The 23,372-nt window shown below is 37.3% G+C and overlaps 1 protein-coding gene across 1 annotated transcript in view; it reads right to left on the reverse strand.

The window, feature by feature from the left end:
- LOC126460891 (potassium channel subfamily T member 2) overlaps positions 1–23,372 on the reverse strand; it is a 627,462-nt gene that overhangs the window by 1,574 nt on the left and 602,516 nt on the right. Inside the window, exons 22-23 of the mRNA XM_050095956.1 lie at positions 18,984–19,082; positions 8,517–8,722 (exon numbers count right to left, since the gene is read on the reverse strand). Of these exons, the coding sequence (XP_049951913.1) occupies positions 8,517–8,722; positions 18,984–19,082 (305 nt within the window). The remainder of the gene's footprint in view (positions 1–8,516; positions 8,723–18,983; positions 19,083–23,372) is intronic.

Here is a 23,372-nt window from a genome sequence, read left to right on the forward strand (position 1 = left end):
GTTAAAATAGATTTAATAAAGGCAATGCATTCTACAAAAAATAGAAAATAAGATGACTCTGAAATTTATTGTTTTGGTCTTCAAAAATTATAGAATTGTAAGATAGAACAATGGTACTGCAATGTCTCACATATTATGACCACTATTGTATTGGAACATGAAAAACCAGTAAACCACATTTTGCAACAACTATTGAATCATATTAGTGATCGCTGGAGAAAAGAATACAAACAATATGTGAATGCTGCACAGTACCATAGCCTATATTGCTAACAGTAAACTATAAAGTCCTAAGGGCATGAGAGTGAACAAAGATAGCTTTCTTTAAGCAAAAGCTCCCTGAGGAAATAAAAAAAAAAATTACTTCCAAATCATAGTAAACAGAAACCTAAGAGATACATTTCACCAATAGCAAAGCCTGTAAATGGTTTAGCTGATCACAATTAAGTTTTAAAAATAGTAAGGAAAATTCTGGTACACTACTAGTCATTAAAATTGCTACACAAAGAAGAAATGCAGATGATAAACGGGTATTCATTGGACAAATATATTATACTAGAACTGACATGTGATTACATTTTCACACAATTTGGGTGCAAAAATCCTGAGAAATCAGTACCCAGAACAACCACCTCTGGCTGTAATAACGGCCTTGATACACCTGGACATTGAGACAAACAGAGCTTTGATGGCATGTACAGGTACACCTGCCCATGCAGCTTCAACATGATACCACAGTTCATCAAGATTAGTGACTGGCCTATTGTGACAAGCCAGTTGCTCGGCCACCATTGACCAGACGTTTTCGATTGGTGAGAGATCTGGAGAATGTGCTGGTCAGGACAGCAGTCAAACCTTTTCCTGCATCCAGAAAGGCCCGTACAGGACCTGCAACATGCAGTCATGCATTATCCTGCTGAAATGTAGGGTTTTGCAGGGATCGAATGATGGATAGAGCCTCGGGTCGTAACACATCTGAAATGTAACGTCCACTGTTCAAAGTGCCGTCAACGCGAACAAGAGGTGACCGAGACGTGTAACCAATGGCACCCCATCCCATCACGCTGGGTGATACGCCAGTAGGGCGATGATGAATACACGCTTCCAATGTGTGATCACTGCGATGTCGCCAAACACAGATGCGACCATCATGATGCTGTACACAGAACCTGGATTCATCCGAAAAAATGACATTTTGCCATTGGTGCACCCAGGTTCGTCGTTGAGTACACCATCGCAGGCACTCCTGTCTGTGATGCAGCGTCAAGGGTAACCGCAGCCATGGTCTATGAGCTGATAGTCCATGCTGCTGTGAACATCGTCGAACTGTTCGTGCAGATGGTTGTTGTCTTGCAAACGTTCCCATCTGTTGACTCAGGGATCGAGACATGGCTGCACGATCCATTACAGCCATGCGGATAAGATGCCTGTCATCTCGAATGCTAGTGATACGAGGCCGTTGGGATCCAGCACAGCGTTCCGTATTACCCTCCTGCACCCACCGATTCCATATTCCGCTAACAGTCATTGGATTTCGACCAACGCGAGCAGCAATGTTGTGATACGATAAACCGCAATCATGATAGGCTACAATACAACCTTTATCAAAGTCAGAAACGTGATGGTACGCATTTCTCCTCCTTACACGAGGCATCACAACAACATTTCACCAGGCAATGCTGGTCAACTGCCTGTTTGTGTATGAGAAATCGGTTGGAAACTTTCCTCATGTCAGCGCAATGTAGGTGTCGCCACCAGTGCCAACCTTGTGTGAATGCACTGAACAGCATTTGCATATCACAGCATCTTCTTCCTGAGGGTTAAATTTCGTGTCTGTAGCATGTCATCTTCATGGTGTAGCAATTTTAATGGCCAGTAGTGTAGAATGTAGTAAATATTTAAGAGTGAAGAACCACTCAGGGACAAATATGTATGTGTATGTGTGTTTTCCAGCTCAACAAAATATTTATTTCAAAACCTAGCAAGTTTTCTTTTGTGTGCACCTGTCAATGACTCACCACTTCTGCTATTCAGTAAGTGATCTTCTTTGCTCCTACGTTTAACATTAAGTTTTGTAACACATATTTATGTTTTCAATTTTCAGGCTTGAACTACTAATATCGTTGCTACCAAAGTGTTCATCATTTGCAGATGACATTGTGGCTCCAAAGGTCGCAAAGCAGCTGGCAATAATCACGTGTAATCAGAAAGACAAGTAATGAAGATTAATTCTGCTACCATTACTTGAGTACAATGCTATGCATTTATAACAGCACACCATGTGCTTTTGCAAGAAGCCAGTTCCACCTACCTCTCTAGTTGTACAAAACACTTATCCCAGAACCTTCTTAACTTTCTTTTCATAGGCTGTAAAGGTGCCATCAATGCGTCTGAACCATATAAGAAACTTCAGATTTTAGGTAGTTATGAAGAATTCCTCTGGGGGAGACATGAGGACTTACATCGCACCCTCACACGCTACCTGTTCATGCTCCACTTAGAAATATCCTTCCTAGTATTCTCAAGTCTTAAATCCCTTGCATAGTTCAAATTCACTGATGGTATCTTAATGATCTAGAACAAGTGCCTCATACTTCTAAAAGGCAGTCTCCTTGATGTTGCTTTCCATGTGTATGACAATTCCATAAAAGTCCAACACTTTCCATATCTTCAATTCTTTCCACATTACATACTTGCTTCACTAGCCTTGCTAATGGTGGACAATACCTCTGCTTTGATGAACAACCCCTCTTTCAATATCATTATCAAAACTTTCATAGAAATGGATTACATTCCTTACCTTGTCCATGAGCATATCTACTGTGCCACGCTTTCTCTAGATTGTACTTCTCCAATTACACTCACTCACTGCCACAGAGAACAACTCTGACTCTCTTTGATCATTAAACAATGGCAAGTTCAGGTAGGTACATCAACATTATTATGGATTAGGACAGACTATTTTTCACCATTATGGTGAATAGCAAACTATCCTTTTCATAATATTGTATCTTTCATCATGGAGTGAAATTAGGAATATCTTCCCAAAAATCTGTTCCATCTAGCATTTCACCATCTGTCCCAGTACAGTGATGTAGTACTGCTCTTCCCAGTGCCTCAACTCATCCATACAGAAGATTTTCTTGTGAAAGCAGCTATGTTATATATTAACTTTTCTTTGTGGCATTTTTGGGAAATAGTTGTAGTCGTATACAGTGAGCGTGCATAATTAAACAGTATTTGTCTCTATGGTTGGTCTAAAGAGCCCATCAAATATCAGCACAGATGCTGCAGCAAGTGCTGTGCCATGTGCAAACTGCTGTACACAAGTCAGAGTGAAAGGCCCTCAGCCACTCTTAATGTTTTTGTGACTATGGAACACTTCACTATTAGACTGTGCCTTAATGATTTCATGCTTTTGTACTTTCTACTACATCATCCAGTGCGTCTGTATTTTCCTTTACGTAGAAGTCAATTAAAATTTGGTTGGTGGGAATTTTAATATTGTGTTTGTGCAACATTACAATATTTTTGTTGGTGAGTGCAGTATTCTACGCAGCATGATTTGTTTCGTAGTTCACTATGGCCAATATGGCAGTGGAAGGAATTCTTCAATCTCTTGTTGAACAGCAGTGAGCTCTCATCAGCCAGCACCAGCCCTTCTCCATGGCACTAAACAATTTGGCAGCTTTGTTAGCACACCAGGGTTCACCGCCATTGACAGACCCCCTCCCCCCTCCATTTCCTCCTTATGAAGATACTGTGGGAGAATGGGACGCATAGCGACACCACCCTCAGCAACACTTCCAAGCTTTTGTTGTTGTCAACCCCAATGTGTGCAAGGTTTTCTTTCCCCTCGTGTTTATCATCTTTCGTGTAAGCTAGCTTCTCTGCAGGAACCTGCCAGTCTTTCTTTTGAAGTAATGAATCAGTTGCTCTCTAATTATCATTGCAAACATATTCATGTTATTGTTGCTCATGGTGAATTCTACTGTTGTCCAAAGCGGCCACAACAGTTTTACAGAGCTTGGGCAGTAGAACGTCATGGACTTTGCCATCACTGTGTATTGTTACTGAAGCTCATCAGGACTGTTATGCTGATTTGATGGTTTGTGATGCTATAATATGCTTGGCCCTTGATAGAGAAGTCTGTAAACACACTTTACAATTTGAAAATCCCTCTCTCTTTGCCCAGTCTTTTGAAGTATCTAGGGAAGGAGGAAATCAAATAGAAGCCTGGTGTGAAGTAGTTGCCATTGCTTCTCCTCCTCAGCCACCATCGGTTAGTTCATGGGAGAGTGGGGTGGGAAGTGGGAATGCCATTATGTGACCATGCAGTCCTGGTCTCCATGTCATGTAATGCAGTGCTGTGGTAAACAGCAGTCAGCATTACAATGGCTGCATGCCCCTCTCCCATCATGCCCTTAGTGCTTTGTTCAGCATGAGCATGCCAAAAGCATTGGATGACATGCCACCATCATAAAAAAAAGGGACATATTGTGTCTGTGTGAAATTGTAAGTCATATTAATCATACATAAATATGGGTGTGAACGGTTTCCCAAGTGATGCTAGTCTAAGACAAACTTTATATTGAAGTACACATTATGGACAAGATGTTAAAAATGCAAGGACACACGGATGCAGTAGTGACTTTGTTAAATTCTCAAACCTACGTGGATCTTGGATCACCAGTGTTGTCCCCTGTCCCTTGTTGGTTGGTGAGTCACAACAAACAACAGATACCCATATTAGGACACATTTCTACTTCTGTAGTGTATAAATCAGTTGCTCAGCCTTTGGGCTTTCTAACATTGAAAACTTATTCGAGTTAGACATCTTAAACATTTTTGGCTTCTTTATTTCTGACAAAGTGCATCTAGTTTCCTATCAAGTTCCCTACCAATAACTGGATGCTCTCTGCTCAGAATTTTCTGCACTGTTTTTGAACAGTTTATGGTGTGCTATCAATTTCAAGGCTCACATCACATTGAAACTAACAGCGTGCCTCTGTTTTTTTAATGCCTGCTCAACCCCAGCTGTTTTAGGAAGCAAGTCAAAGTAGAACTTGATCAACTTACATCCTTGGGTGCTGTCGCACCTGTATCCCCTAGTGAATGGTCTACTACATTGGTAATTGTCACAAAAACAACAGCAAACCTCTGTCTCTATGGTGATTTCAAAAAGTCTCTAATTTCACAATCTATTATTGATACATATCTCTTACTCCATAATGATGAAATCTTTGCTCAGATTTCTGAGGACCAACATTTTTCTGAAATAGACTTGTCTGAAGACTGCCTGCAGCTGCTTCTGGATGATGATTCCAAACATATCCTCAAAGTGAATACCCCCCTCAGGTTATACCAATACCAGTGCCTGCCATTCAGCACAGCTAGTGCCCTTGCTATTTTCCAATGACTTTTGAAGTAATTCACAGTCTCTATGCCAGGATGCATTAACTACCTGGATGATACTGTGGTCTACATTTCCTCAACAGGTGAACACTTGCAGAAACTTTGGGCCTTGTCCATGGTGCTGCAGGCAGCCGATTGAAATTAACTTCGATAAATTGCAATTGTTTCAGCTATTTATTGTCTATCTATTTGAAGTCCCCTCAAGCTGTAATGACAGTATGTCAATATCATTACAGCTTTGCCGTGTCCTAGCAACATCAGAAAGATTGTCTACTACCATAAATATCTTCCTGATGCAGCTGTGACGGCTTAGCACCTTCATGCTCTATTACATAACGGAGCTTCTTTTCACTAATTGACTGCCTGCAAGTGTGTTTTTACCCTACTGAAGTCAAAATAACACTCAGCTCCTTGCTTGTTTACCTTCCAAGCAGACCAGCATCTTGTTTTGGCCACAGACGCCTCCCAGTATGTCCTAGGGGCCCTTGTCTCACACAAATATGCAGACGGTTCTGAACACTTGATTGCATACACTTCAAAAGCCTTGAATCGGTGCAACAGCGCTACTCCCAAATAGAAAAAGATCTTGCTATTGCAGACGCACTCAAAAAATTTTGTGTTTTCCTCTTCATCTCTAAATTTCATTAGATTACTGATCATAAACTGCTGGTTTCTCTTTCCCAGCCTTTAGAATCTCTTCCAGATAAAGTGGCCTGTCACATACAGTGTGTCTGTTTTGTCACACTATACTACGAGATTCACCACAGTGCTAGTTGGTAATGCAGACGCTCTTTCTTTGTTGCTGACTGACCCAATCCAGCATTTCATACAGATGAACTGTTGTGTTTCCATTCAGATGCTGAAGCCCAAAACACGGTGGGTGGTTTTCCCATTATCAGTTCTTGGATTTTGGCTGCTGTCACAGCCAATCCTATCTTACATGAGATCCTCCATGGCTGACCAGATTAACCACTAGACCAAGTGTCAGATGCTTTGCCTAATTATTATGCTCTCTGCCGCTGCCTCTCAGTTCTTGACGATGTATTACTTTTGGCTATTGAAGAGTCGGTGCCTTGGGTTGTGATCATGTCTGCGCTGCTGTGAGATGTCATGCACCTTCTCCAGCTGGACCATTGGGGTGTTTCTGTACAAAACTGCTGACCTGTCGCCATGTGTTTTGGCTGGGAATTGACACTGACATCACGCACGTTGTGTCAGCCAGCCCACAGTGCACCAACCATCAAGTGGCAGCACAGGCTCTCTTATCCCAGGGCCCACCCCACAGTGCCCCTGTGAGCATATTCTTGCTGATTTTGTGGTCCCTTCCTTGTGAGCATATTCTTGCTGATTTTGCGGGTCCCTTCCTTAAGTCCTATTGCCTTGTTGTAGTTGATGGTTTCTCAAAATTTCCTTATGTGGTTTGTTACCTGCCCACATCCATGGCAGCAATAACCATGGCTCCCACAAAGAATTTTTTTTTCCTTTGGAACGATTATCGTATATGCTTGCAACAGACAATGGCCCGCAATTTGTTTCTCAGGATTTTGAAGATTTTTGTACAAAGAGTGGCATTCGGCACATTATGGCCCCACCATTTCATCCTGAGTCAAATGGGGAGGCAAAGTGGCTGGTCCATACATCCAAATTCAGTTGAAAAAATACAATTTGTAGTCTTCTCCCAAGGAATCCCTTGATAGATTTTTGATCTCCAATAGTTTCCCTCCAGCTGGCGACCATAGCCTGGTGGAGCTGCTTCATGGCCACCAGCCCCTTATGCTGCTTCATCTGCTCTGGCTGCAGCCCGGCGACTCACTGACACCTAACTCACAGCAGTTCTGTCTGAGCTCTAGACCTGTGGGTTTGGCTGGCACCTTAAGTAGATACCAGTAGTTGTCCATCATTGATAAGGCCGTGGTCCATGCCTCCTATGACTCCTGTGCCATATTCGTTCTGGGTTCCACCACTGCCAGCAGGTGCCTGCCCAGAGGTGGACATGGTTATGGCACCTCCATCACCGGTCCTTTCTTATGGTCTCTCACGGGGGGGAATGGTGCTGCACCTGTCTATGCCCCATGCCATTCCAGACCATATTCTCCTGTGATATCATGACACCTGTTCCAGTAGCTATCCTCTTTCAATGAAGACTAAACCTATACTGTAAGCACACACAATTAAACAGCAAGCACCTCCACAGCCAGCCTAAAGAGGCTGCCTGACTTTGGCATAGATGGCGCAGCAAATGCTGCGCTGTGTGCAGACAGTCATATATAAGCCAGCACACCAAGCCCTCAGCCACACTAGTGTTTTCATGACTATGGAACACTTTACTGTTAGGCTGTGCCTTAGTGATTTCGTTTGTGTGAACTTATAATTATGTCATTCAGTGTGTCTGTATTTTCCTTTATATGAAAACAAATTAAATGTTTGTTGGTGGGAATTTTAATACTGTGTTTTTGCAACATTATAATAGGTATAGCCCCAGCCAGTTGTTCACTTGTACATATGGCCACCATCAAGCTACTACCAAATAAATGCATGATCTTCCAGTTTCAGAGTATGTTGCTCAGCACGGTTTGGTTATCTTAAATTAAGTCTATGCCACCTCATTTCCTACCCTGAACCCCACCCCACCTATTTCATTCCCCATCATTGTATCTACATTATATGCCAGTGTTCCTTTTTCTACACTGTTTTCTTAAAGATCTGAATACTCTTTCTTCATTTTTCTTTCATTCCCAATGAAAACTCTGAACTCGGAACTGACATTTATACCTGAGTTATTTTACAATGGATGTGTGAACTGGGCACACTACAATATTTTCTACACAGTTCATGGCAGTTTTCAAATTAATTCCTGTCCTTGTAATATTGCAATAATTGAATTTATAGGACTGAAATAACAAACAAAAACAAGAAAAGGCAACTACTGACTTGCATCTTGTAGATGGGCGCACACAATCATGCAATTTTTTAAGCTCTTACATATGTGCATACACAGCCTATCTATTGACTGCAAGTTATGTCTACCTGAAATCATGTAGGGAACTTATATTTAACTTCTGCTTCTTCCTTGTTATATATGTTTCAATAAATACACTTACATAATATCTCCTTCTTCAAGTTTGAGATCACAGCTTGGGTTGATAATTACATAAGACAAGTTACTCCTTTTCTCACTGACATCATCATAATCTATACTGGGCAGATTTAGGCTTTCCATTCTGGAGCGAACCAAATTTGCAATTTCAGCACGTTCAATCATTTGTGTGTGGTTATCTCGAGCTTCATCAACTAAATTTATGGAACACTGTTGATAGAAACAAGTAAATCATTAAAATAACTGAATGTGATGATGAGTATTGAAGTTCATAGTAAAGACTAATAATATGTTATTTATTTGTATCAAACAATTTACATTCGTAGAATAGTTTTAGTAGTGAAAGGAACGCTTATCACTGCAGGATTACCATAAAATAGTTAAGAAGCAGAAATGTGTTATGATGATTCTAGAATTACAAAATTTTGTTTATTTTCATGCTAATCATAACAGTTGATAAACTGTTATTGGGCTACATACGGTGAATATCTGCTACTAATATCAGTATCATTCAGCATACAGCATTCTATTGTTCAAGCAATGCTACCAAACAAGAAACATACAAATATATTATACATACCATGCTCTACACCACAAAAGATCAAGTACACATCTAAGAGAATATAAAAACTTTCAGTACACTGTATGGAACCAAAATAACACAGTGGCTATTTCTTGCTCAAGAATATTTTGCTATTTTACCACTAGTTTATATGAAAATTTCATTCTTAAAATACTTTCCTGAACAATTCTTGGCGTCAGATATAAATGGAAGATTGCCTTTCCTGAGCTCATTTTTGGAACTACAAATTTTATGTTGATGCAAATACACAGTATTGTGAACCAAGTCCTCCAACTGAAGAACGTTTCAAATTTGGCTCTAGAAAAATTCAGGTATCATTTGATGGACTTCTGGCATAATTGTGTGACAATACGTGCAACATGAATCCAGTATAATAACCAAAAAACAAACAGTAGTCAAAACAGCAAATTTCTCAAATGTGAAAGTGTAGTGTTGCCTGGGGGGGGGGGGGGGGGGGGGGGGGTGACAGAAGGAGGAAGAAGGTTGTCATCTAAGAAATCAAAATGGTTGTCATCTAAGATCTAAGGACACAGTCATTGTGAAACTGCAAGTGCATGAGTTGGGGCTTCAAACCAGTTACCACCTATATATTCCCTTAATTTGACACACAGTAACTTTTTTTTGTGACTCTTCAAGCTTTCCCAGTGGATGTGTTGTAAATAGTCTTCACAGGTTTGCCAACAGATCATGTTGTGCAAATTCCACAATATTTCGTCGGAGCAACTGTCCGACATCTTCAGGTGGTTCAACCTTGCTCATGGCTAGGTACGACTGATGGTATCTGCACACCGATGCCCCGATGCGTTTGACAAACACAGCATACAGCGCACATGTGGATGAGCCGCTCTGTGATTTTCGGCAGAGGGAGTTTGAATAGGGCAAATCACTGTGCATGCGTGATTTCTGTGGCTGGGCATTCTTTACGCGCGTGTTCTAAAAACAGGGAGTTGGTGTGCAGATACCATCAGTTGTACCTAGCCGTGAGCAAGGTTGAACCACCTGAAGATGTCGGACAGTTGCTCTGATGAAATATTGTGGAATTTGCACAATGTGATCCGGTGGCAAACCCGTGAAGACTATTTACAACTTTTTTCTGTTTCTTAGCTCCAAAAATGGCTTGGAGGCAAGAGGTTTTTGTTGAATAAAAAGATTATCTGTGATGCAAATGAATATTTATGCTGATGTGAGAATTAACTTCTTGGACAAAAACAACATTGAATGGTGCTGGAACAAAAATGCTGAGCTCAACAGAAATTATGTTGAGAAATAAATTTCTCTTTTTAACTGTGTTTTCACAAAACCCTTAAACCATTTGTTTTGTACCAACTAGTGGTGTAACTAATTTTATAAAATTAAATAATTTATCTTGTTTTTCTCTAGGTCATTTGCTCTCAACTTGCCCTCTCTATTTAATAGTCTATAGCTGCTTTGATTTGGGAATTTAAGAAACTAGAGAACAATGATTAGTTGCTCAGAGTATCAACCTAAATTGAAAAATAACTTTATTAATGCCCAGAAATTAAAATAAAGAGACAGAAGAGAAAAGAGGTTGCAAGAACATGAAACCAAGAGGCACAAAAGTGGGAAAGATTAAAAAGGAAATGAGAAAAAGAACAGGGAGCCAGAAAAATCACTATGAAAAATGTCTAGATTGTTCAGCAGAAAATAAAAGTTTCATTGAATAACTACCTATATTTGGGAAAGTTGTCTATAAGGACACAGCAACAGTGTGCACCACTGAACAACAACTTTCATGAAGAATTAGTTTGAGAAAAATAAAGTCAGGATTAAGATGATACTAATTATGAATTCATACCAATATCTGTTTTCCAGTGTGGAAAATGGCACTGTCCTGTCAATCTATGCTTCAGGAGGATTATAAAACACTGCTTTCAAATAATGGAGCAATGGAATGTCATTTAAAAACCACAGTGTTATTGGGAAAAATTGTTTGTGTATTTTTTATCAGTTCAAAACTGAATATCGGGAAATATAACTATGAACAATTTTATTTGATGCTCATGGAATCAAACTCCGATGGAATAAAATGATGGTTAGTTGGCAACAAACTCAGTTTAAAAAGTGAATGCATTTTAATATAGAAAAGCTGATGTTGAAACATATTTAAATCCAGGAACTGTTATTTCACGGTGAGCTAACTGCACTAAACTGCATTAACAAATGAAAGTGCATGTACTGAAATGAAGATCAGTGCAACAAACTAGACTAAATGTTTATCACTATTGACTCTACCCACACTTGAGTGTCGTATACTAAAAACAGATTTTTGTATGCAAAAAGTATGGACGAATGTTACATCCACTAACATATCTAGTAACAACTTTGACAAGAAACGTAACGTCAGTATTTGATCTTATCCAGTTATGAGTTAAGTGGCCAAGTCTAAGAGCTTAATGTGGAAGTTATGACACCCCCTTATTTTAAAAACTTTAAATAAATTGTGTAAACATTAAGCTTTTTTGTAAGTGGAATAAAATGCTAAACTTTTATTTCCTACTACAGAATAATACAGCAAGTGGCAAGATAAAATGGAGCAAAATTTTCAAATACAAGATGATGATTATCACTGACTAGTTCTTTAAACAATTCACAGTCTGAAAGCTCCACACAATTCACAATCTGAAAAAAAAGTTTCTCATTTCTTAATCTTCTTTTACCCTTCTCCCATTGCTCTATAACCTTAGGAAAATTGTTAAGTATGAATGTCTTGTGTAATACGAGTCTTGATACCTTGCAGTTTTATGAACTTATGAAATAATACCATCTCCAGCAAATTCTTTGTATGCGATTCACCCAACTCAAAAGTTAATTTTATTAAAACATATAAAATATTTGTGATTGAATGTCAAGAAACAGACAACAAAGAAGCTGTAAATGGGTTTTTAATGTAACTCAACAATTTCAACCTAAGTACACTTATACTAAAGTACCTAAACTGATCTTTTATTTTAGATTTTGTTTCTGGAATAGTGATTCAGTTTACAATTCAATGAAAAATTCGTATGGAAATCAAGCTGAAGTACTAATTCAGAATTCAAACAGTCATCCGCATTTGTAGAGGAAAACCAATAGCTCATCTAGCTGCATTAATACAAAGTCTTCAAGCTCCGAATGTGGGCACAACAAAGGAGTTATAGGGCATGCAAAGAATATAATGCACAAACTATGTATAAATACAATGTATTCAGCAAACTCATGTTAAACAGGGGTAGAAAACTAATGACGGTAACAAATATTTAACAGGGGTAGCAAACTACTGATACTAGCATCCTTTTCAACTGTCAAGACATTTCTAGAATAATCAGTATTTATTTCTATTGCAACTAGTGTAATATGTTGGTTTGGTAGCAAAAGTCACTCACATTGTGAATCTGAACAAAGTATATCTTTGTCATTTTCGATTTCTTGCTTTGAAAAGGTTTAATATTCAAAGTTCTTTGTTGTAAAAGGATCTGACACCTAAATAAATTATAATATTATTTGAAATTCAAAACATCCATAAGTAGTTGAATTGGCATCCTTTAATTTTTGTTGATTCCAGTTTATTTATCCTTTTATTGGTGACATTGGTAAATACAAGCAGAGTTTTTATGCAGTTAAACAGATGTGAAACACAGAGTGCATGTGTAGATTCTTAATCAAGACTCACTTAACAACAACAGCACATTTCCTTGTGTATTACAGTCACAGTATAATACCTTTAAATTAGAAACAGATCTTGGATCAGCTTCTGGTCCCAGCAGTATGAATACATTAATAGTTTAAACGTTTCTGTTAGTTTCTCTGAGTGATGAAACACATAAAAATGCAATGTGAAATTTTCTTCAGGGGTTAGTTACTTGAGACCAAACTTATTGAGAATGAAAAACAGTGTAACTGATCTTTCAGACAATTCATATGTCTCATGTTGCACCTAAACAGTTTTATTTGAATGAGGTAGCAGACAAATTAATTACAAATAGTGTAAAATCAAAAAGCAACAATATGAATGAAAGCTGAAAATTTATTCTTAACATACAAATTTAATGAAATTCTATGTAAGAATAAAGCAGTAAACAAGACACATAAATCTCAAGTTTGAAGAAAATAAGGTTACCTCTTCATGATATATGATAAAAAATGAGGAGAGGAGAGAAAAATTTATAGAGATTTGGAAAAGTTGATACTGAAAGTCAGGAGAGACACAAAATAGTGGGCAAGAATGGAAGCCATACAAAGATCTGTATCAAAAGACAGAAAAATTTGTGAACAGTTAGCAAAATGGTGTAAAAGGGAAGGTCATAATTAAGTCAGAGAATAGTTGCCAAGATAGAAGAAAGATGAAGATAAATTGACTTTCTTCTCTGAACATTCACCTATACCCTGCTCGTACTTTTAATAACTATTTTATGATTGTCAACTCCCACACTCTCTGCTTACTCAGCTAGTAGTACAGTAACATATTGGTTTCATACTATGTTTTTCTTGTTAACTCCATATGAGTTTTGCAGACAGTTATGTCTGTGATGTCTTATCAAGAATGAGCTTGGATAGACAATATTCAATGAATTACTAAATTTTTGTACTAATTTCTCACTATCAATATCTCACTTGTAAATCAAATTCTGACGAAGATCGTCGAAAAAGTTCAAGAGGCCATTTAGCAGAAATTCCATGACAGAAATAGTAGCTACCAGTACTCTGAGACTGTATTTGATATTCAATGTTCTAGTGAAGTTAAACACTATTTTTCTTACTTATACTGTTAATCAAAAATTCATTTATCAACAGTGTTAAAACACTGGGCTATTGTGGTATAGAAACCACTTGAAAAGAAGTGTAATAATGATTTTAAATCCTGCCTCCATATTCCTTGAATATGAGAAGCTTCACTTTTTTAGAGATCCAAGTATGTGTGAGGATGAAAAAGAAAACAAGCCAAATGTAACAGTACACATGCCAAATGAGATATACAAAACTAATGTAAAAATGGGAAATAGGCAACAATATTGAAGTTATTCTTTTCAGTCTATATTTCTTTTTTATTTTCCCTTGATCTGCTGTGTTAGGGAATGGGTAACTTTCCTTCCATATACTACATCCACACTGGTAGGAATATAAGCATGATCATTTCTTCTGGGTGTGGTTTTCAGTGCAAGTAAAAATTTGAAGAGACAGTAGTACACACGGGAAAATTTATTCAGAAATGAAGCCATTAAAGACAGGTACAGTTGATATTGTTGTTGTGGTCCTTAATCTGACCCTTGTTTGAAGCTGCTCTCCTTGCTAGTTCATCCTGTTCAAACACCTTCATCTCTGCATAAGTGCTGCACCCTACATCGTTTGAACTTGCTTATTGTAGTCAAGCTTTGTTCTTCCTCTGTAATTTTGATGCCCCTACACTTGCTCCCATTAACCAACTGACTTCAGATTGATGCATCAGGGCGTGTCTTATGAGCTGATACCTTCTTTCAGTTCAGTTGTGCCATAAATTTCTTTCCTTCCCAGTAAATCTACATCAATTGTACTACCTGGTACCCAGTACCTAGCTTGCACTTGTATGTGATGGAGACACTTAACATTTATAATGTCATCTCTCTTGGACATCTATGTGCTACTTACAACAATTTTGTAAGGCCTGCATGTTATAGGCAACTATTAATATCACCATTGTATGCCTTGATGTTGTAACCTGAATGTGTCCTAAGATCCGATGATGGCGGCTTTAGTTTCGCTGAATCCGGTAATCACGGAATAAAAAGAATTCCTGTGATCTTGGCTACCAGTTTATTGTTTCACAAGTATTACTGAGCTGCACAAGAGGGCAGTTCTGTGGTGTGCGGAGGGCGGGCTCTTATGCTGAGACTGTAATGGGGACAGGGAGGCATAAGATCTTAAAATGGTCATTACTGACTCAAACCAGCCATTGTCGAAGGACTGTATATTGTGATCAAAGACTGGAATAAAAAAAAAAAACTTTTTACTGAGTGTCTTCTCTGGAAACTATCAATAACAGACAATTCTGAAGCTTACTTATGACAGAAATTTATAGGATTTAATGGAAACAAGCAGATCAGACTTTCTTTTGAGAAAGTACACACTGAAACTGGAATCAGTAGATACGAGGCAGCAGTCGCAGTGATGTTTACCATAGTACAAAGTACAGCTAAAATAAGCAGAAAGATTTATATGTTCAGCAATCTAGATAAAGGGACAGAGTGTCATTTCTCAATGAGGAAGTTCAAACTTTTAGGTCATGGCAGAAGCATATAGAGGAACTATGGCTCACGCTAAAAAGAATAGCTGATGATACACAACATACGGTTCATGATGGGAGGGATCCTCCATGATATGCAGTCACTGTAAAGAAACTTCTAGAGAGACACAGACTGCAGTAGGTATAAAACAAACAACAGGGCTATAGAGTGGTGCTGAATGAAACTTATTTGGCTGTCAGGAGAGCAAAGTGTGAAGTCTTCAATACCTATATTAGCAGAATATAATTGGAAGATCTTTCACATAAAGTATGTTAGCATCACCAAAGTTAGAGACCAGAAACTCCTGGACGATACAGGAACTAAAACAAAGAATTCTTGTACCACTGCAAAAATGACTGGAAAGCATATTGGTGTCAGTGGCTTTGACAAACAGGTGAAGTCACCCCAGTGACTGATGGAATACCTATCAGATTCTCCACTCAATTTGTGGCTGAGTTAGCTTGTCTTTTAACCATAACACACCATAAATCTCTCAAACTAGAAACATGCCCAGAATGTACAGGTCACACCCATCTACAGTACAATATGAGTGGCAGAAGTGACCCACAAAACTACTGTCCAATACTCTAGGACATCTATTTGTTATAGTGTCTTAGAATGTATTACCAGCTCATAAATTATGAGGTATACTGAACAGCATGACATCTGCCATGCCATCTATCATGAATTCTGAAAACATTGATCATGTGGAATGTAACTTGTACTATAGTATTAAACAATATAATTGTTGCATATACAATACAATCATCTTGAAGTAATTTTCAGTATTTTTCAGTAGTGTACCCTTTGAAAGTATATTTTTCAGTAGACTGTACTGCTGAGAGGACATCTCAATTATTATCATGAAGAATATAGCTATAAAATTCTGCACAAGGCATATCCATGGAACTAAACTTGACTGGTAAAATTAATTTCAATGAATCTGACAACAAACGGAAAAAAAAATTATTCAGTAGATACATTGCTACCAAGAACCACAAAGAAAAATAGCCAAATTTTCAAAATTTCAGAAAATGGTTTGACATTTTGGCGCTTTTTAAACAAAGGACACAACTGTTGGCCTAGCTTAGAGTTTTTTTTCTAGGACCATAGATTTGGCACAATTCTTGATGTTGCAGAATTGGTCAAACCATTTCAAATAATCTATTTTCACACTTCTGGTTTGTAAGACCTGAAGACATGGAAGAATATTATCAAAGAACAGATTCTTTACGTCTTCTTGTTTAAGTCATTTGAAGAAGTTGAATTCTTCCATTGGCTGCACCCAGTTTTCTAGGTATTTTGTGCAAAGATGTCTTTCCAAGTTCATAGCCCTTATTCCCCAAATTAATGTAGCAATCAGACACTGCACATTTAGCTTCGCTTTTGTTTTGCCCAAATACAAAGCATTTGTGGTTTGCTTTTATTTTGACTGAGAACTTGCACTGCCTTTTTCTGCTGCCACTATTATTTAACTTAGAAGACAACATACTTCAAATCAGATAATAACTAACAAGCTTTTGTTTCACAGCATGGAAATATCACAGCAATGCTATACGAACTACAATATCTTGATTCGAGGTATCATCTATGTTGACTGTGAAAATATCGAGACAATGCCAGAGAAAATACAATACCACGAATCGAGATATTGTATATATCAACTATGAATGCAACATCTCTATGACAATTATGTCATTTGTAGCAGACCTTGCGAAAAAATATACAGCCAAATGTGTGTACCTTATAATTCAGTCCAGTTACACTACAGTGAATTTCATCAGATGATAATATGCACCTCCAATAACAAAAAGCCGGACATTTTCTAAAAAACAAAAATTCCAGACAGGCATTAAAAAACGCACTGAAAAACAGGACATGTCCCTAAAAAGCCAGAAGATTGGTAGCCCTCTTTGGAGGGTATGGATGTAAACTGAAGTGTAGATTGTAGCCTTGTATTGTGGTGAAATGCGGGAGATTAACAGTTCAGGCAGAACAAGAACAGAGCTTTCAAAGTTTGGTGTTCCTGTAGAGTGTTGAAAATTATGTTGGTTGATAGAATAACTGATGAAGAGATACTGAAATGAATTAGGAAGAAAATAAATTTATGGCAGGACTTGACCAGATAAAGAGATTGGTAATAGGACATATCCTGACACATCAAAGAATAGCAAATTTACTAATGAAAAGAAGGGTAGAGATAAAAACTGTAGGGGTAGATGAAGGAATTACTACAATAAGCAAGTTCAGATTGATGTAGGATGCAGTAGTTGAGCAGAGATTAAACAGTGTGAACAGGACAGACTAGCACAGAGAGCTGCATCAAACTTGTCTTAAAATTGAAGACCACAACAACAATGACAATTTCTTCAAGACAATTTTATGTTACATCTGGTTATGGAAATAACTATTTGGGCAGCCAGAAAACTGTTACCAGTGTGGAAAGTTAGTTTCTCCTGAAGTTCAGCTCAAGCTGAAGGAGGGATCATATTTACATTTGCTCTATTAAATGAGTCAGTTGGCATCTTCCACTGAATGAACATCCAATTGATTTTGTGCTTATATTAGATATCTCTAGCTACAAGAAAGTAGTGTTAGTATTTATGTAATAAGAACCCAGAGACCCGTAAATTCACTTGTGTATTTGAGGAGGAAACATTAAATACGCATACATATACCAAATAGTAATAATAATAATATAAAAATATCACACCACGTGCTAATGGTACTGCAAAATATTATGAAACAAAAAGCTAATGACGCATCACATTCCTTTTGCCCAAACTCTTTCAATAAGCATGTGATATTTCCCAGTTTCTAAGCCAGTCTCTACAGAAAGAATTAAATTAAGAAAGTATTTTTGGTACGACTCCATAGCCAACTGCAACAGCCAGCTTTTTGGTTTATTCTCAGCCCCCATCAGCACCAACACTGCCACTACCGTCTCTTCTACAAAGACCACCACCACAAATACCACTGTCTCTTTTACAAACACCAACACCATTAAATTAGTCACTCTTGTTCATCTCTGGTGCTACAAGAAGAGGCATTAGGATGTCACAGTTTCAAACTCAACCCATTTTCAAGTACACTAAATGTAAATTATGATGCAAAATCATCAAACTTGAGAGCATAAATATTTCCATGGTGGCTTTTGCACTGTCTTGTATGCAAATACATGTCCTGAGAACAATATAGTTAATATAACCAAAACTGTAATGTAGTATCAGTGAAATTGCACCACAAAAATGAGGCAGTACTAGCTTCGATATGAGAAACTGTACACAGATAGATAACTTTTGTCCAGTAATAATACAAGCTTTTAGTACAGAGTTATGACATCACGCCATAAGATTAAATTCACAGTTATTGTATGTCTAAATAACACATATCTACAGTTACTGCTTAGTTTAGGGCTCAAATTGTAAAACTGAAATGAGAATAAACCAAGAAGTTGACAGTAGCAGAAGATTGTGGAGTAATTTCAAAAATTTCTAGCAACTGTGGACTCATTTTCAAAGAAAATTTTATAAGTATGTTCTCACATATAAAGCAAGGAAACACACACACATATATTCAGCCAAAAAGCAGCAGGTGCCTTGAAACGATCACAAACACTTGATTTACTCACCACAGATGTCTGGTTTTGTACGCAACCCAGACAGTTTCGAATTTGAGATTTTGGCCTGTATGTAACCCCAACTCCATCTGAGTCATTCTCCTCGTCAGGCTTGAATAAACAGTAAGCAAGACCAGTGGGTAAACTAAATGTGGCATGCACTAAATATAGTCTTTAAGCTTAGCAGTAACGAGGCTTGTTGATGTTAGCTGAATACTTGTCAGTCATTACTCTTATGAAAGTCCAAGAGTGCAGGTCAACTTTGCAGTGACTAACAGTTGCTTTGACGGGTGTGTACAAAATGAAATTCATATAACAAATTTATCAACACGATTAGAAATCCCAGTAATTTGCTTCACAGAAGTGATGTAGTACTAGCTTCAAAACGAGAAACTGCACTGACACAGGGAATTCTTGCTCAGTAATTATGGCCCTTCCATGTGGTGTGAGTATATTTATTCAAACGGAAATGATTTTCACACAGGGCATATTTACCTAATTTGTAGAAATGCTTAAATACATGGGCATTGGTGGTAAATGCCAAGAATTATCTTTTGCATTACAACTAATTATTATAATAGCTGTAACATTAATTTGTAAATATAAAGCCTGAACAAATTTTGTTAACTTTTGTCCTGAGAAACTGTAACTATTAAATTTTAAAATGAGAAATACAGATGAAAATATTGAACTGATAAAGCAATTGTATGTAGGATCAGATAACCTGTTACGCCATATAATAATTGTACTACTGCAATTCACTCTCACAGACTATAATATTGACATATTCTCTTCACTATACAACATACTAGATTCCCATTATCAAAAGAAAGTGAAAGGTACACATAACAAAGTTTAAGCAGCAAAAATAATTTAGAAACATACACAAGAAAATTAGAATAACCTCGAATTAAATTTATTGACAGTCATTAATAAACAAACGAAATGGATAGATGAGAGGAGAAGTAGAGCTGTCACCTACTGTGCCCCCATCAGCACCAACACTGCCACTACCGTCTCTTCTACAAAGACCACCACCACAAATACCACTGTCTCTTTTACAAACACCAACACCATTAAATTAGTCACTCTTGTTCATCTCTGGTGCTACAAGAAGAGGCATTAGGATGTCACAGTTTCCGATAGCTTCTCATGTCCTTTTCTTCAGATGAAAACATGACATGATTGAATGATGTAGATTGCTAAAACAACATTCTCTTAAAAGGGAGAGATTTTAAACCAGGAAAGAGGAAAAATGCAGTATTTTCTTGGTGCAGAGTTGTGAGGAAGATGAAAAACATTAAGTGCAACAAACAGCAACACCCAAGAGAAGAAAAAATTCAAATCTTTGAACATTTATTTTACAACATACAATTGGACAAAAATGAAGAAATGGAGAACTCATATAAGAAGAGATTACTAAGTATTCTGGACTGAGAGGGACACATCTCCTTTCTGTCTGTCTCCTAGGGTTAATTGTAGTGTTGATGAGTTCTATTACCTTAATTTCTTCCCTTCTTTATACTGTCTCTCATTTTGTTGAATCTTCATTTCCTACTGCTTAGTGACATGATACTTCATGTACTGTTCAACCTACCTGTCTTTTCCAGCCCCACTTTCCTAATTTATTGACATTCTTCCATTTAATAATGTTTCACATACTTTTCAGGGTTTTAAACCTATGCATTACTCATTTTAATTTATGTATTTCAAGCCCTGGGATAGAAAGGGCATTTCACATCCTTTTGCCCATTTCACTTTTCCTCTCTCTCTCCATCTCTCTGCTCCCCCCCCCCCCCCCCCCCTCTTTACAGATGAAGGAACTTCCTGACTTTTTTTATTCTGTTATGTGGATGTAGGGTGACCATCTCTCTTGTATTTGCCAGGATCTTCTGTGTTATAGCAACCTTTACTTAACCCTCCCAGCTCCCTTACTGACTGGCTGTTTCTTCCATATATTTCACCAGTAGTCACTGTTGCAATATTAATCCCATGAAGTACTATCCATAGTTCAACTCCTTCAAAGATCACGAAAAGTTTTCTTGTTGTAATAGACACTATTGTCCACAGAGAGTCTTTTTCTGTTTGTGCTTCTGCAGAAAGAAGATGGTTTTACACCACAAATGAGTCTCATTACAGACTTTTGCACTCCATAAACTTCTTCGAGGTTCGTGGAGTTACTCCAAAATGTAACATAACAGAGTAAAAGTAAGAAAAGTATGTCAGTTTTTTTAAATATTTATTTCTTCATTGTCATCCAATCCACTGAAATGTGACGTAGTTGTCCAGTTTAAATTTAATGTGATTAAGTCTCCCTTAAACATACATTAAAATCACAACCACATTTTGTTCAATTCCCTTGCAACCATGCCCTATGTGTGCTACATACTCGACGCAAGCAGTTTTGGAATATGTACAACTTCACCATTTCTTTCACATTGAATTTTTAAAAGGGAACTGATTGCTAAAATAATCAGAAAAATATAGAAATCCGCAATCATAATGTAAGAAATTTAAAAGAATACAATGTTACCTGAAAATGTCTGGTAAGATGAGGTGGCAGTTTATATTTTTATACTTATTAGTGGTGCTTTGTCACAGGCTGATGACTTTTTGATACATCACATTATAGGAAGAAGCAATCCACCCCCCCCCCCCCCCCACCCCCACTTCTCTATGTGTGTAAAATCTGAAGACTGATAGAAGAGGGAAAAAAGTACTGTGATATTTTTGCAGAAGGATAGCAAAGGATGCGAGATAGGGAGACAGTTTCCCTTAGACATGGGAATAATTGGAAATGAGGGGATTGCAAAATCTAGTTAATTGGGTGGACACTACAAATGTACATAATTCAAATCTATCCTTGTTATACATTTGTGATCATGTAGATTATTATTACACCAGATTTTCTCCTCTTTTGTTATCCAGGTCCCTCCTCACATTTTTTCCCCTCTGTTTGACTCACAAGACTAGTGCAGTATTCTAGAATGCTACAGAAATTCTTATTACTAGTGATAGTAATAAGAATTTCTTTAGCATTCCAAAATACATTATCCAAAGACTTTTTGCTATATGAAATCGACTTTCCCTATTTATATGACATGCCACCTGCTTCCACTGTTACATTTCTAGCAGGTGTTTCAGATCTCATACACTCACAGTAACAAATCACTGCACATACTCAGTTACATCATTAATTAATGATTGTAAAATAAAAAATTGCACACTTTATACATATTTTCATTTGTGTTTATCGATATGTTCATTTGTATGTGATTATCTACATTGCTATTTATTTCTCAACTGTCAAAATTGAAGACGGGGACTTCTTACAATCAACTGTTGAAATTGAAGAAGGGGACTTCTTACAAATCTTCAACGATTACGGAAAAATTTCCAGTGGCAAAAAATCATCCAAAATAAAGACTTTTATGATGGCACAGCATTTCAGTTTAGCAAATTTAACAAAACCCACACAAGACAGTTGTTTAAAGATCCATATAAACAAAACTATTCCACTTCTCAGTTTGATATGAGTTATTGCACAACATGCAATAAACAAAACAAAAGCCAAATTCCACTGATATCAATGCTATCTCTGTGTTCAGATCAAGAACTTATTACCTAGCCCTCACATCATTATATGAATGACTGATTTATTGTTTAATACATTTTATATTAGAACATTTAACACTTGTCCCTGTATGACTCAATTCTTTGTTAAGTGGAAATTGTCGTGGTATATATATTTCACATCCCAATCACCCAAAAGCAATGTGAATATTCAATACTCTGCCATGTGCCATGCAAGACATGCATCTAAAACTTAAGAGTACTGTACAGCAGGTTTCATATTAAAATGTAAACATACATACAGCCTAAATATTCACATAACAAAATGTGAGTGCCTAATTGGTTACACTGGACAGAATGAATGTACGTCATTTTTCAAACACAGCAATGTCTTCCTAGTAACTGAAACAACTGTCAAACAGAATCATGCAAATAGCTGATCGGCTCAAGTCATGAAGCAGAAAATGAAAAGACTGGAGAGTGGAAACAGATGAGAAAGTAAGTAATATGGTGAAATGAATGGGTAGGTTGGAGAATGGAAACAGATAAAAAGTATATGGATTAAGAAAAATTGATAAAAGTACAAGGCATGAACCTGTAATTAAAGTAACAAGATACAGAGCAGCAGGATAGAAAAGAGAATAAGATGAAAAATTTACAAATAAATAAATAAATCTGACAGAAGAGGGAAAAAAAGTACTGTGATATTTTTGTAGGAGGATAGCAAAGGATGTGAGATAGGGAGACAATGGGGTTGTGAATATGTTGCGTACAGGTGATTTTTGTCTAGTGACAATTTAGGCCCAACAGTTTACAAGAACATGAAGA

Source organism: Schistocerca serialis, chromosome 1 (assembly GCF_023864345.2).
Source record: "Schistocerca serialis cubense isolate TAMUIC-IGC-003099 chromosome 1, iqSchSeri2.2, whole genome shotgun sequence".
NCBI lineage: Eukaryota > Metazoa > Arthropoda > Insecta > Orthoptera > Acrididae > Schistocerca > Schistocerca serialis.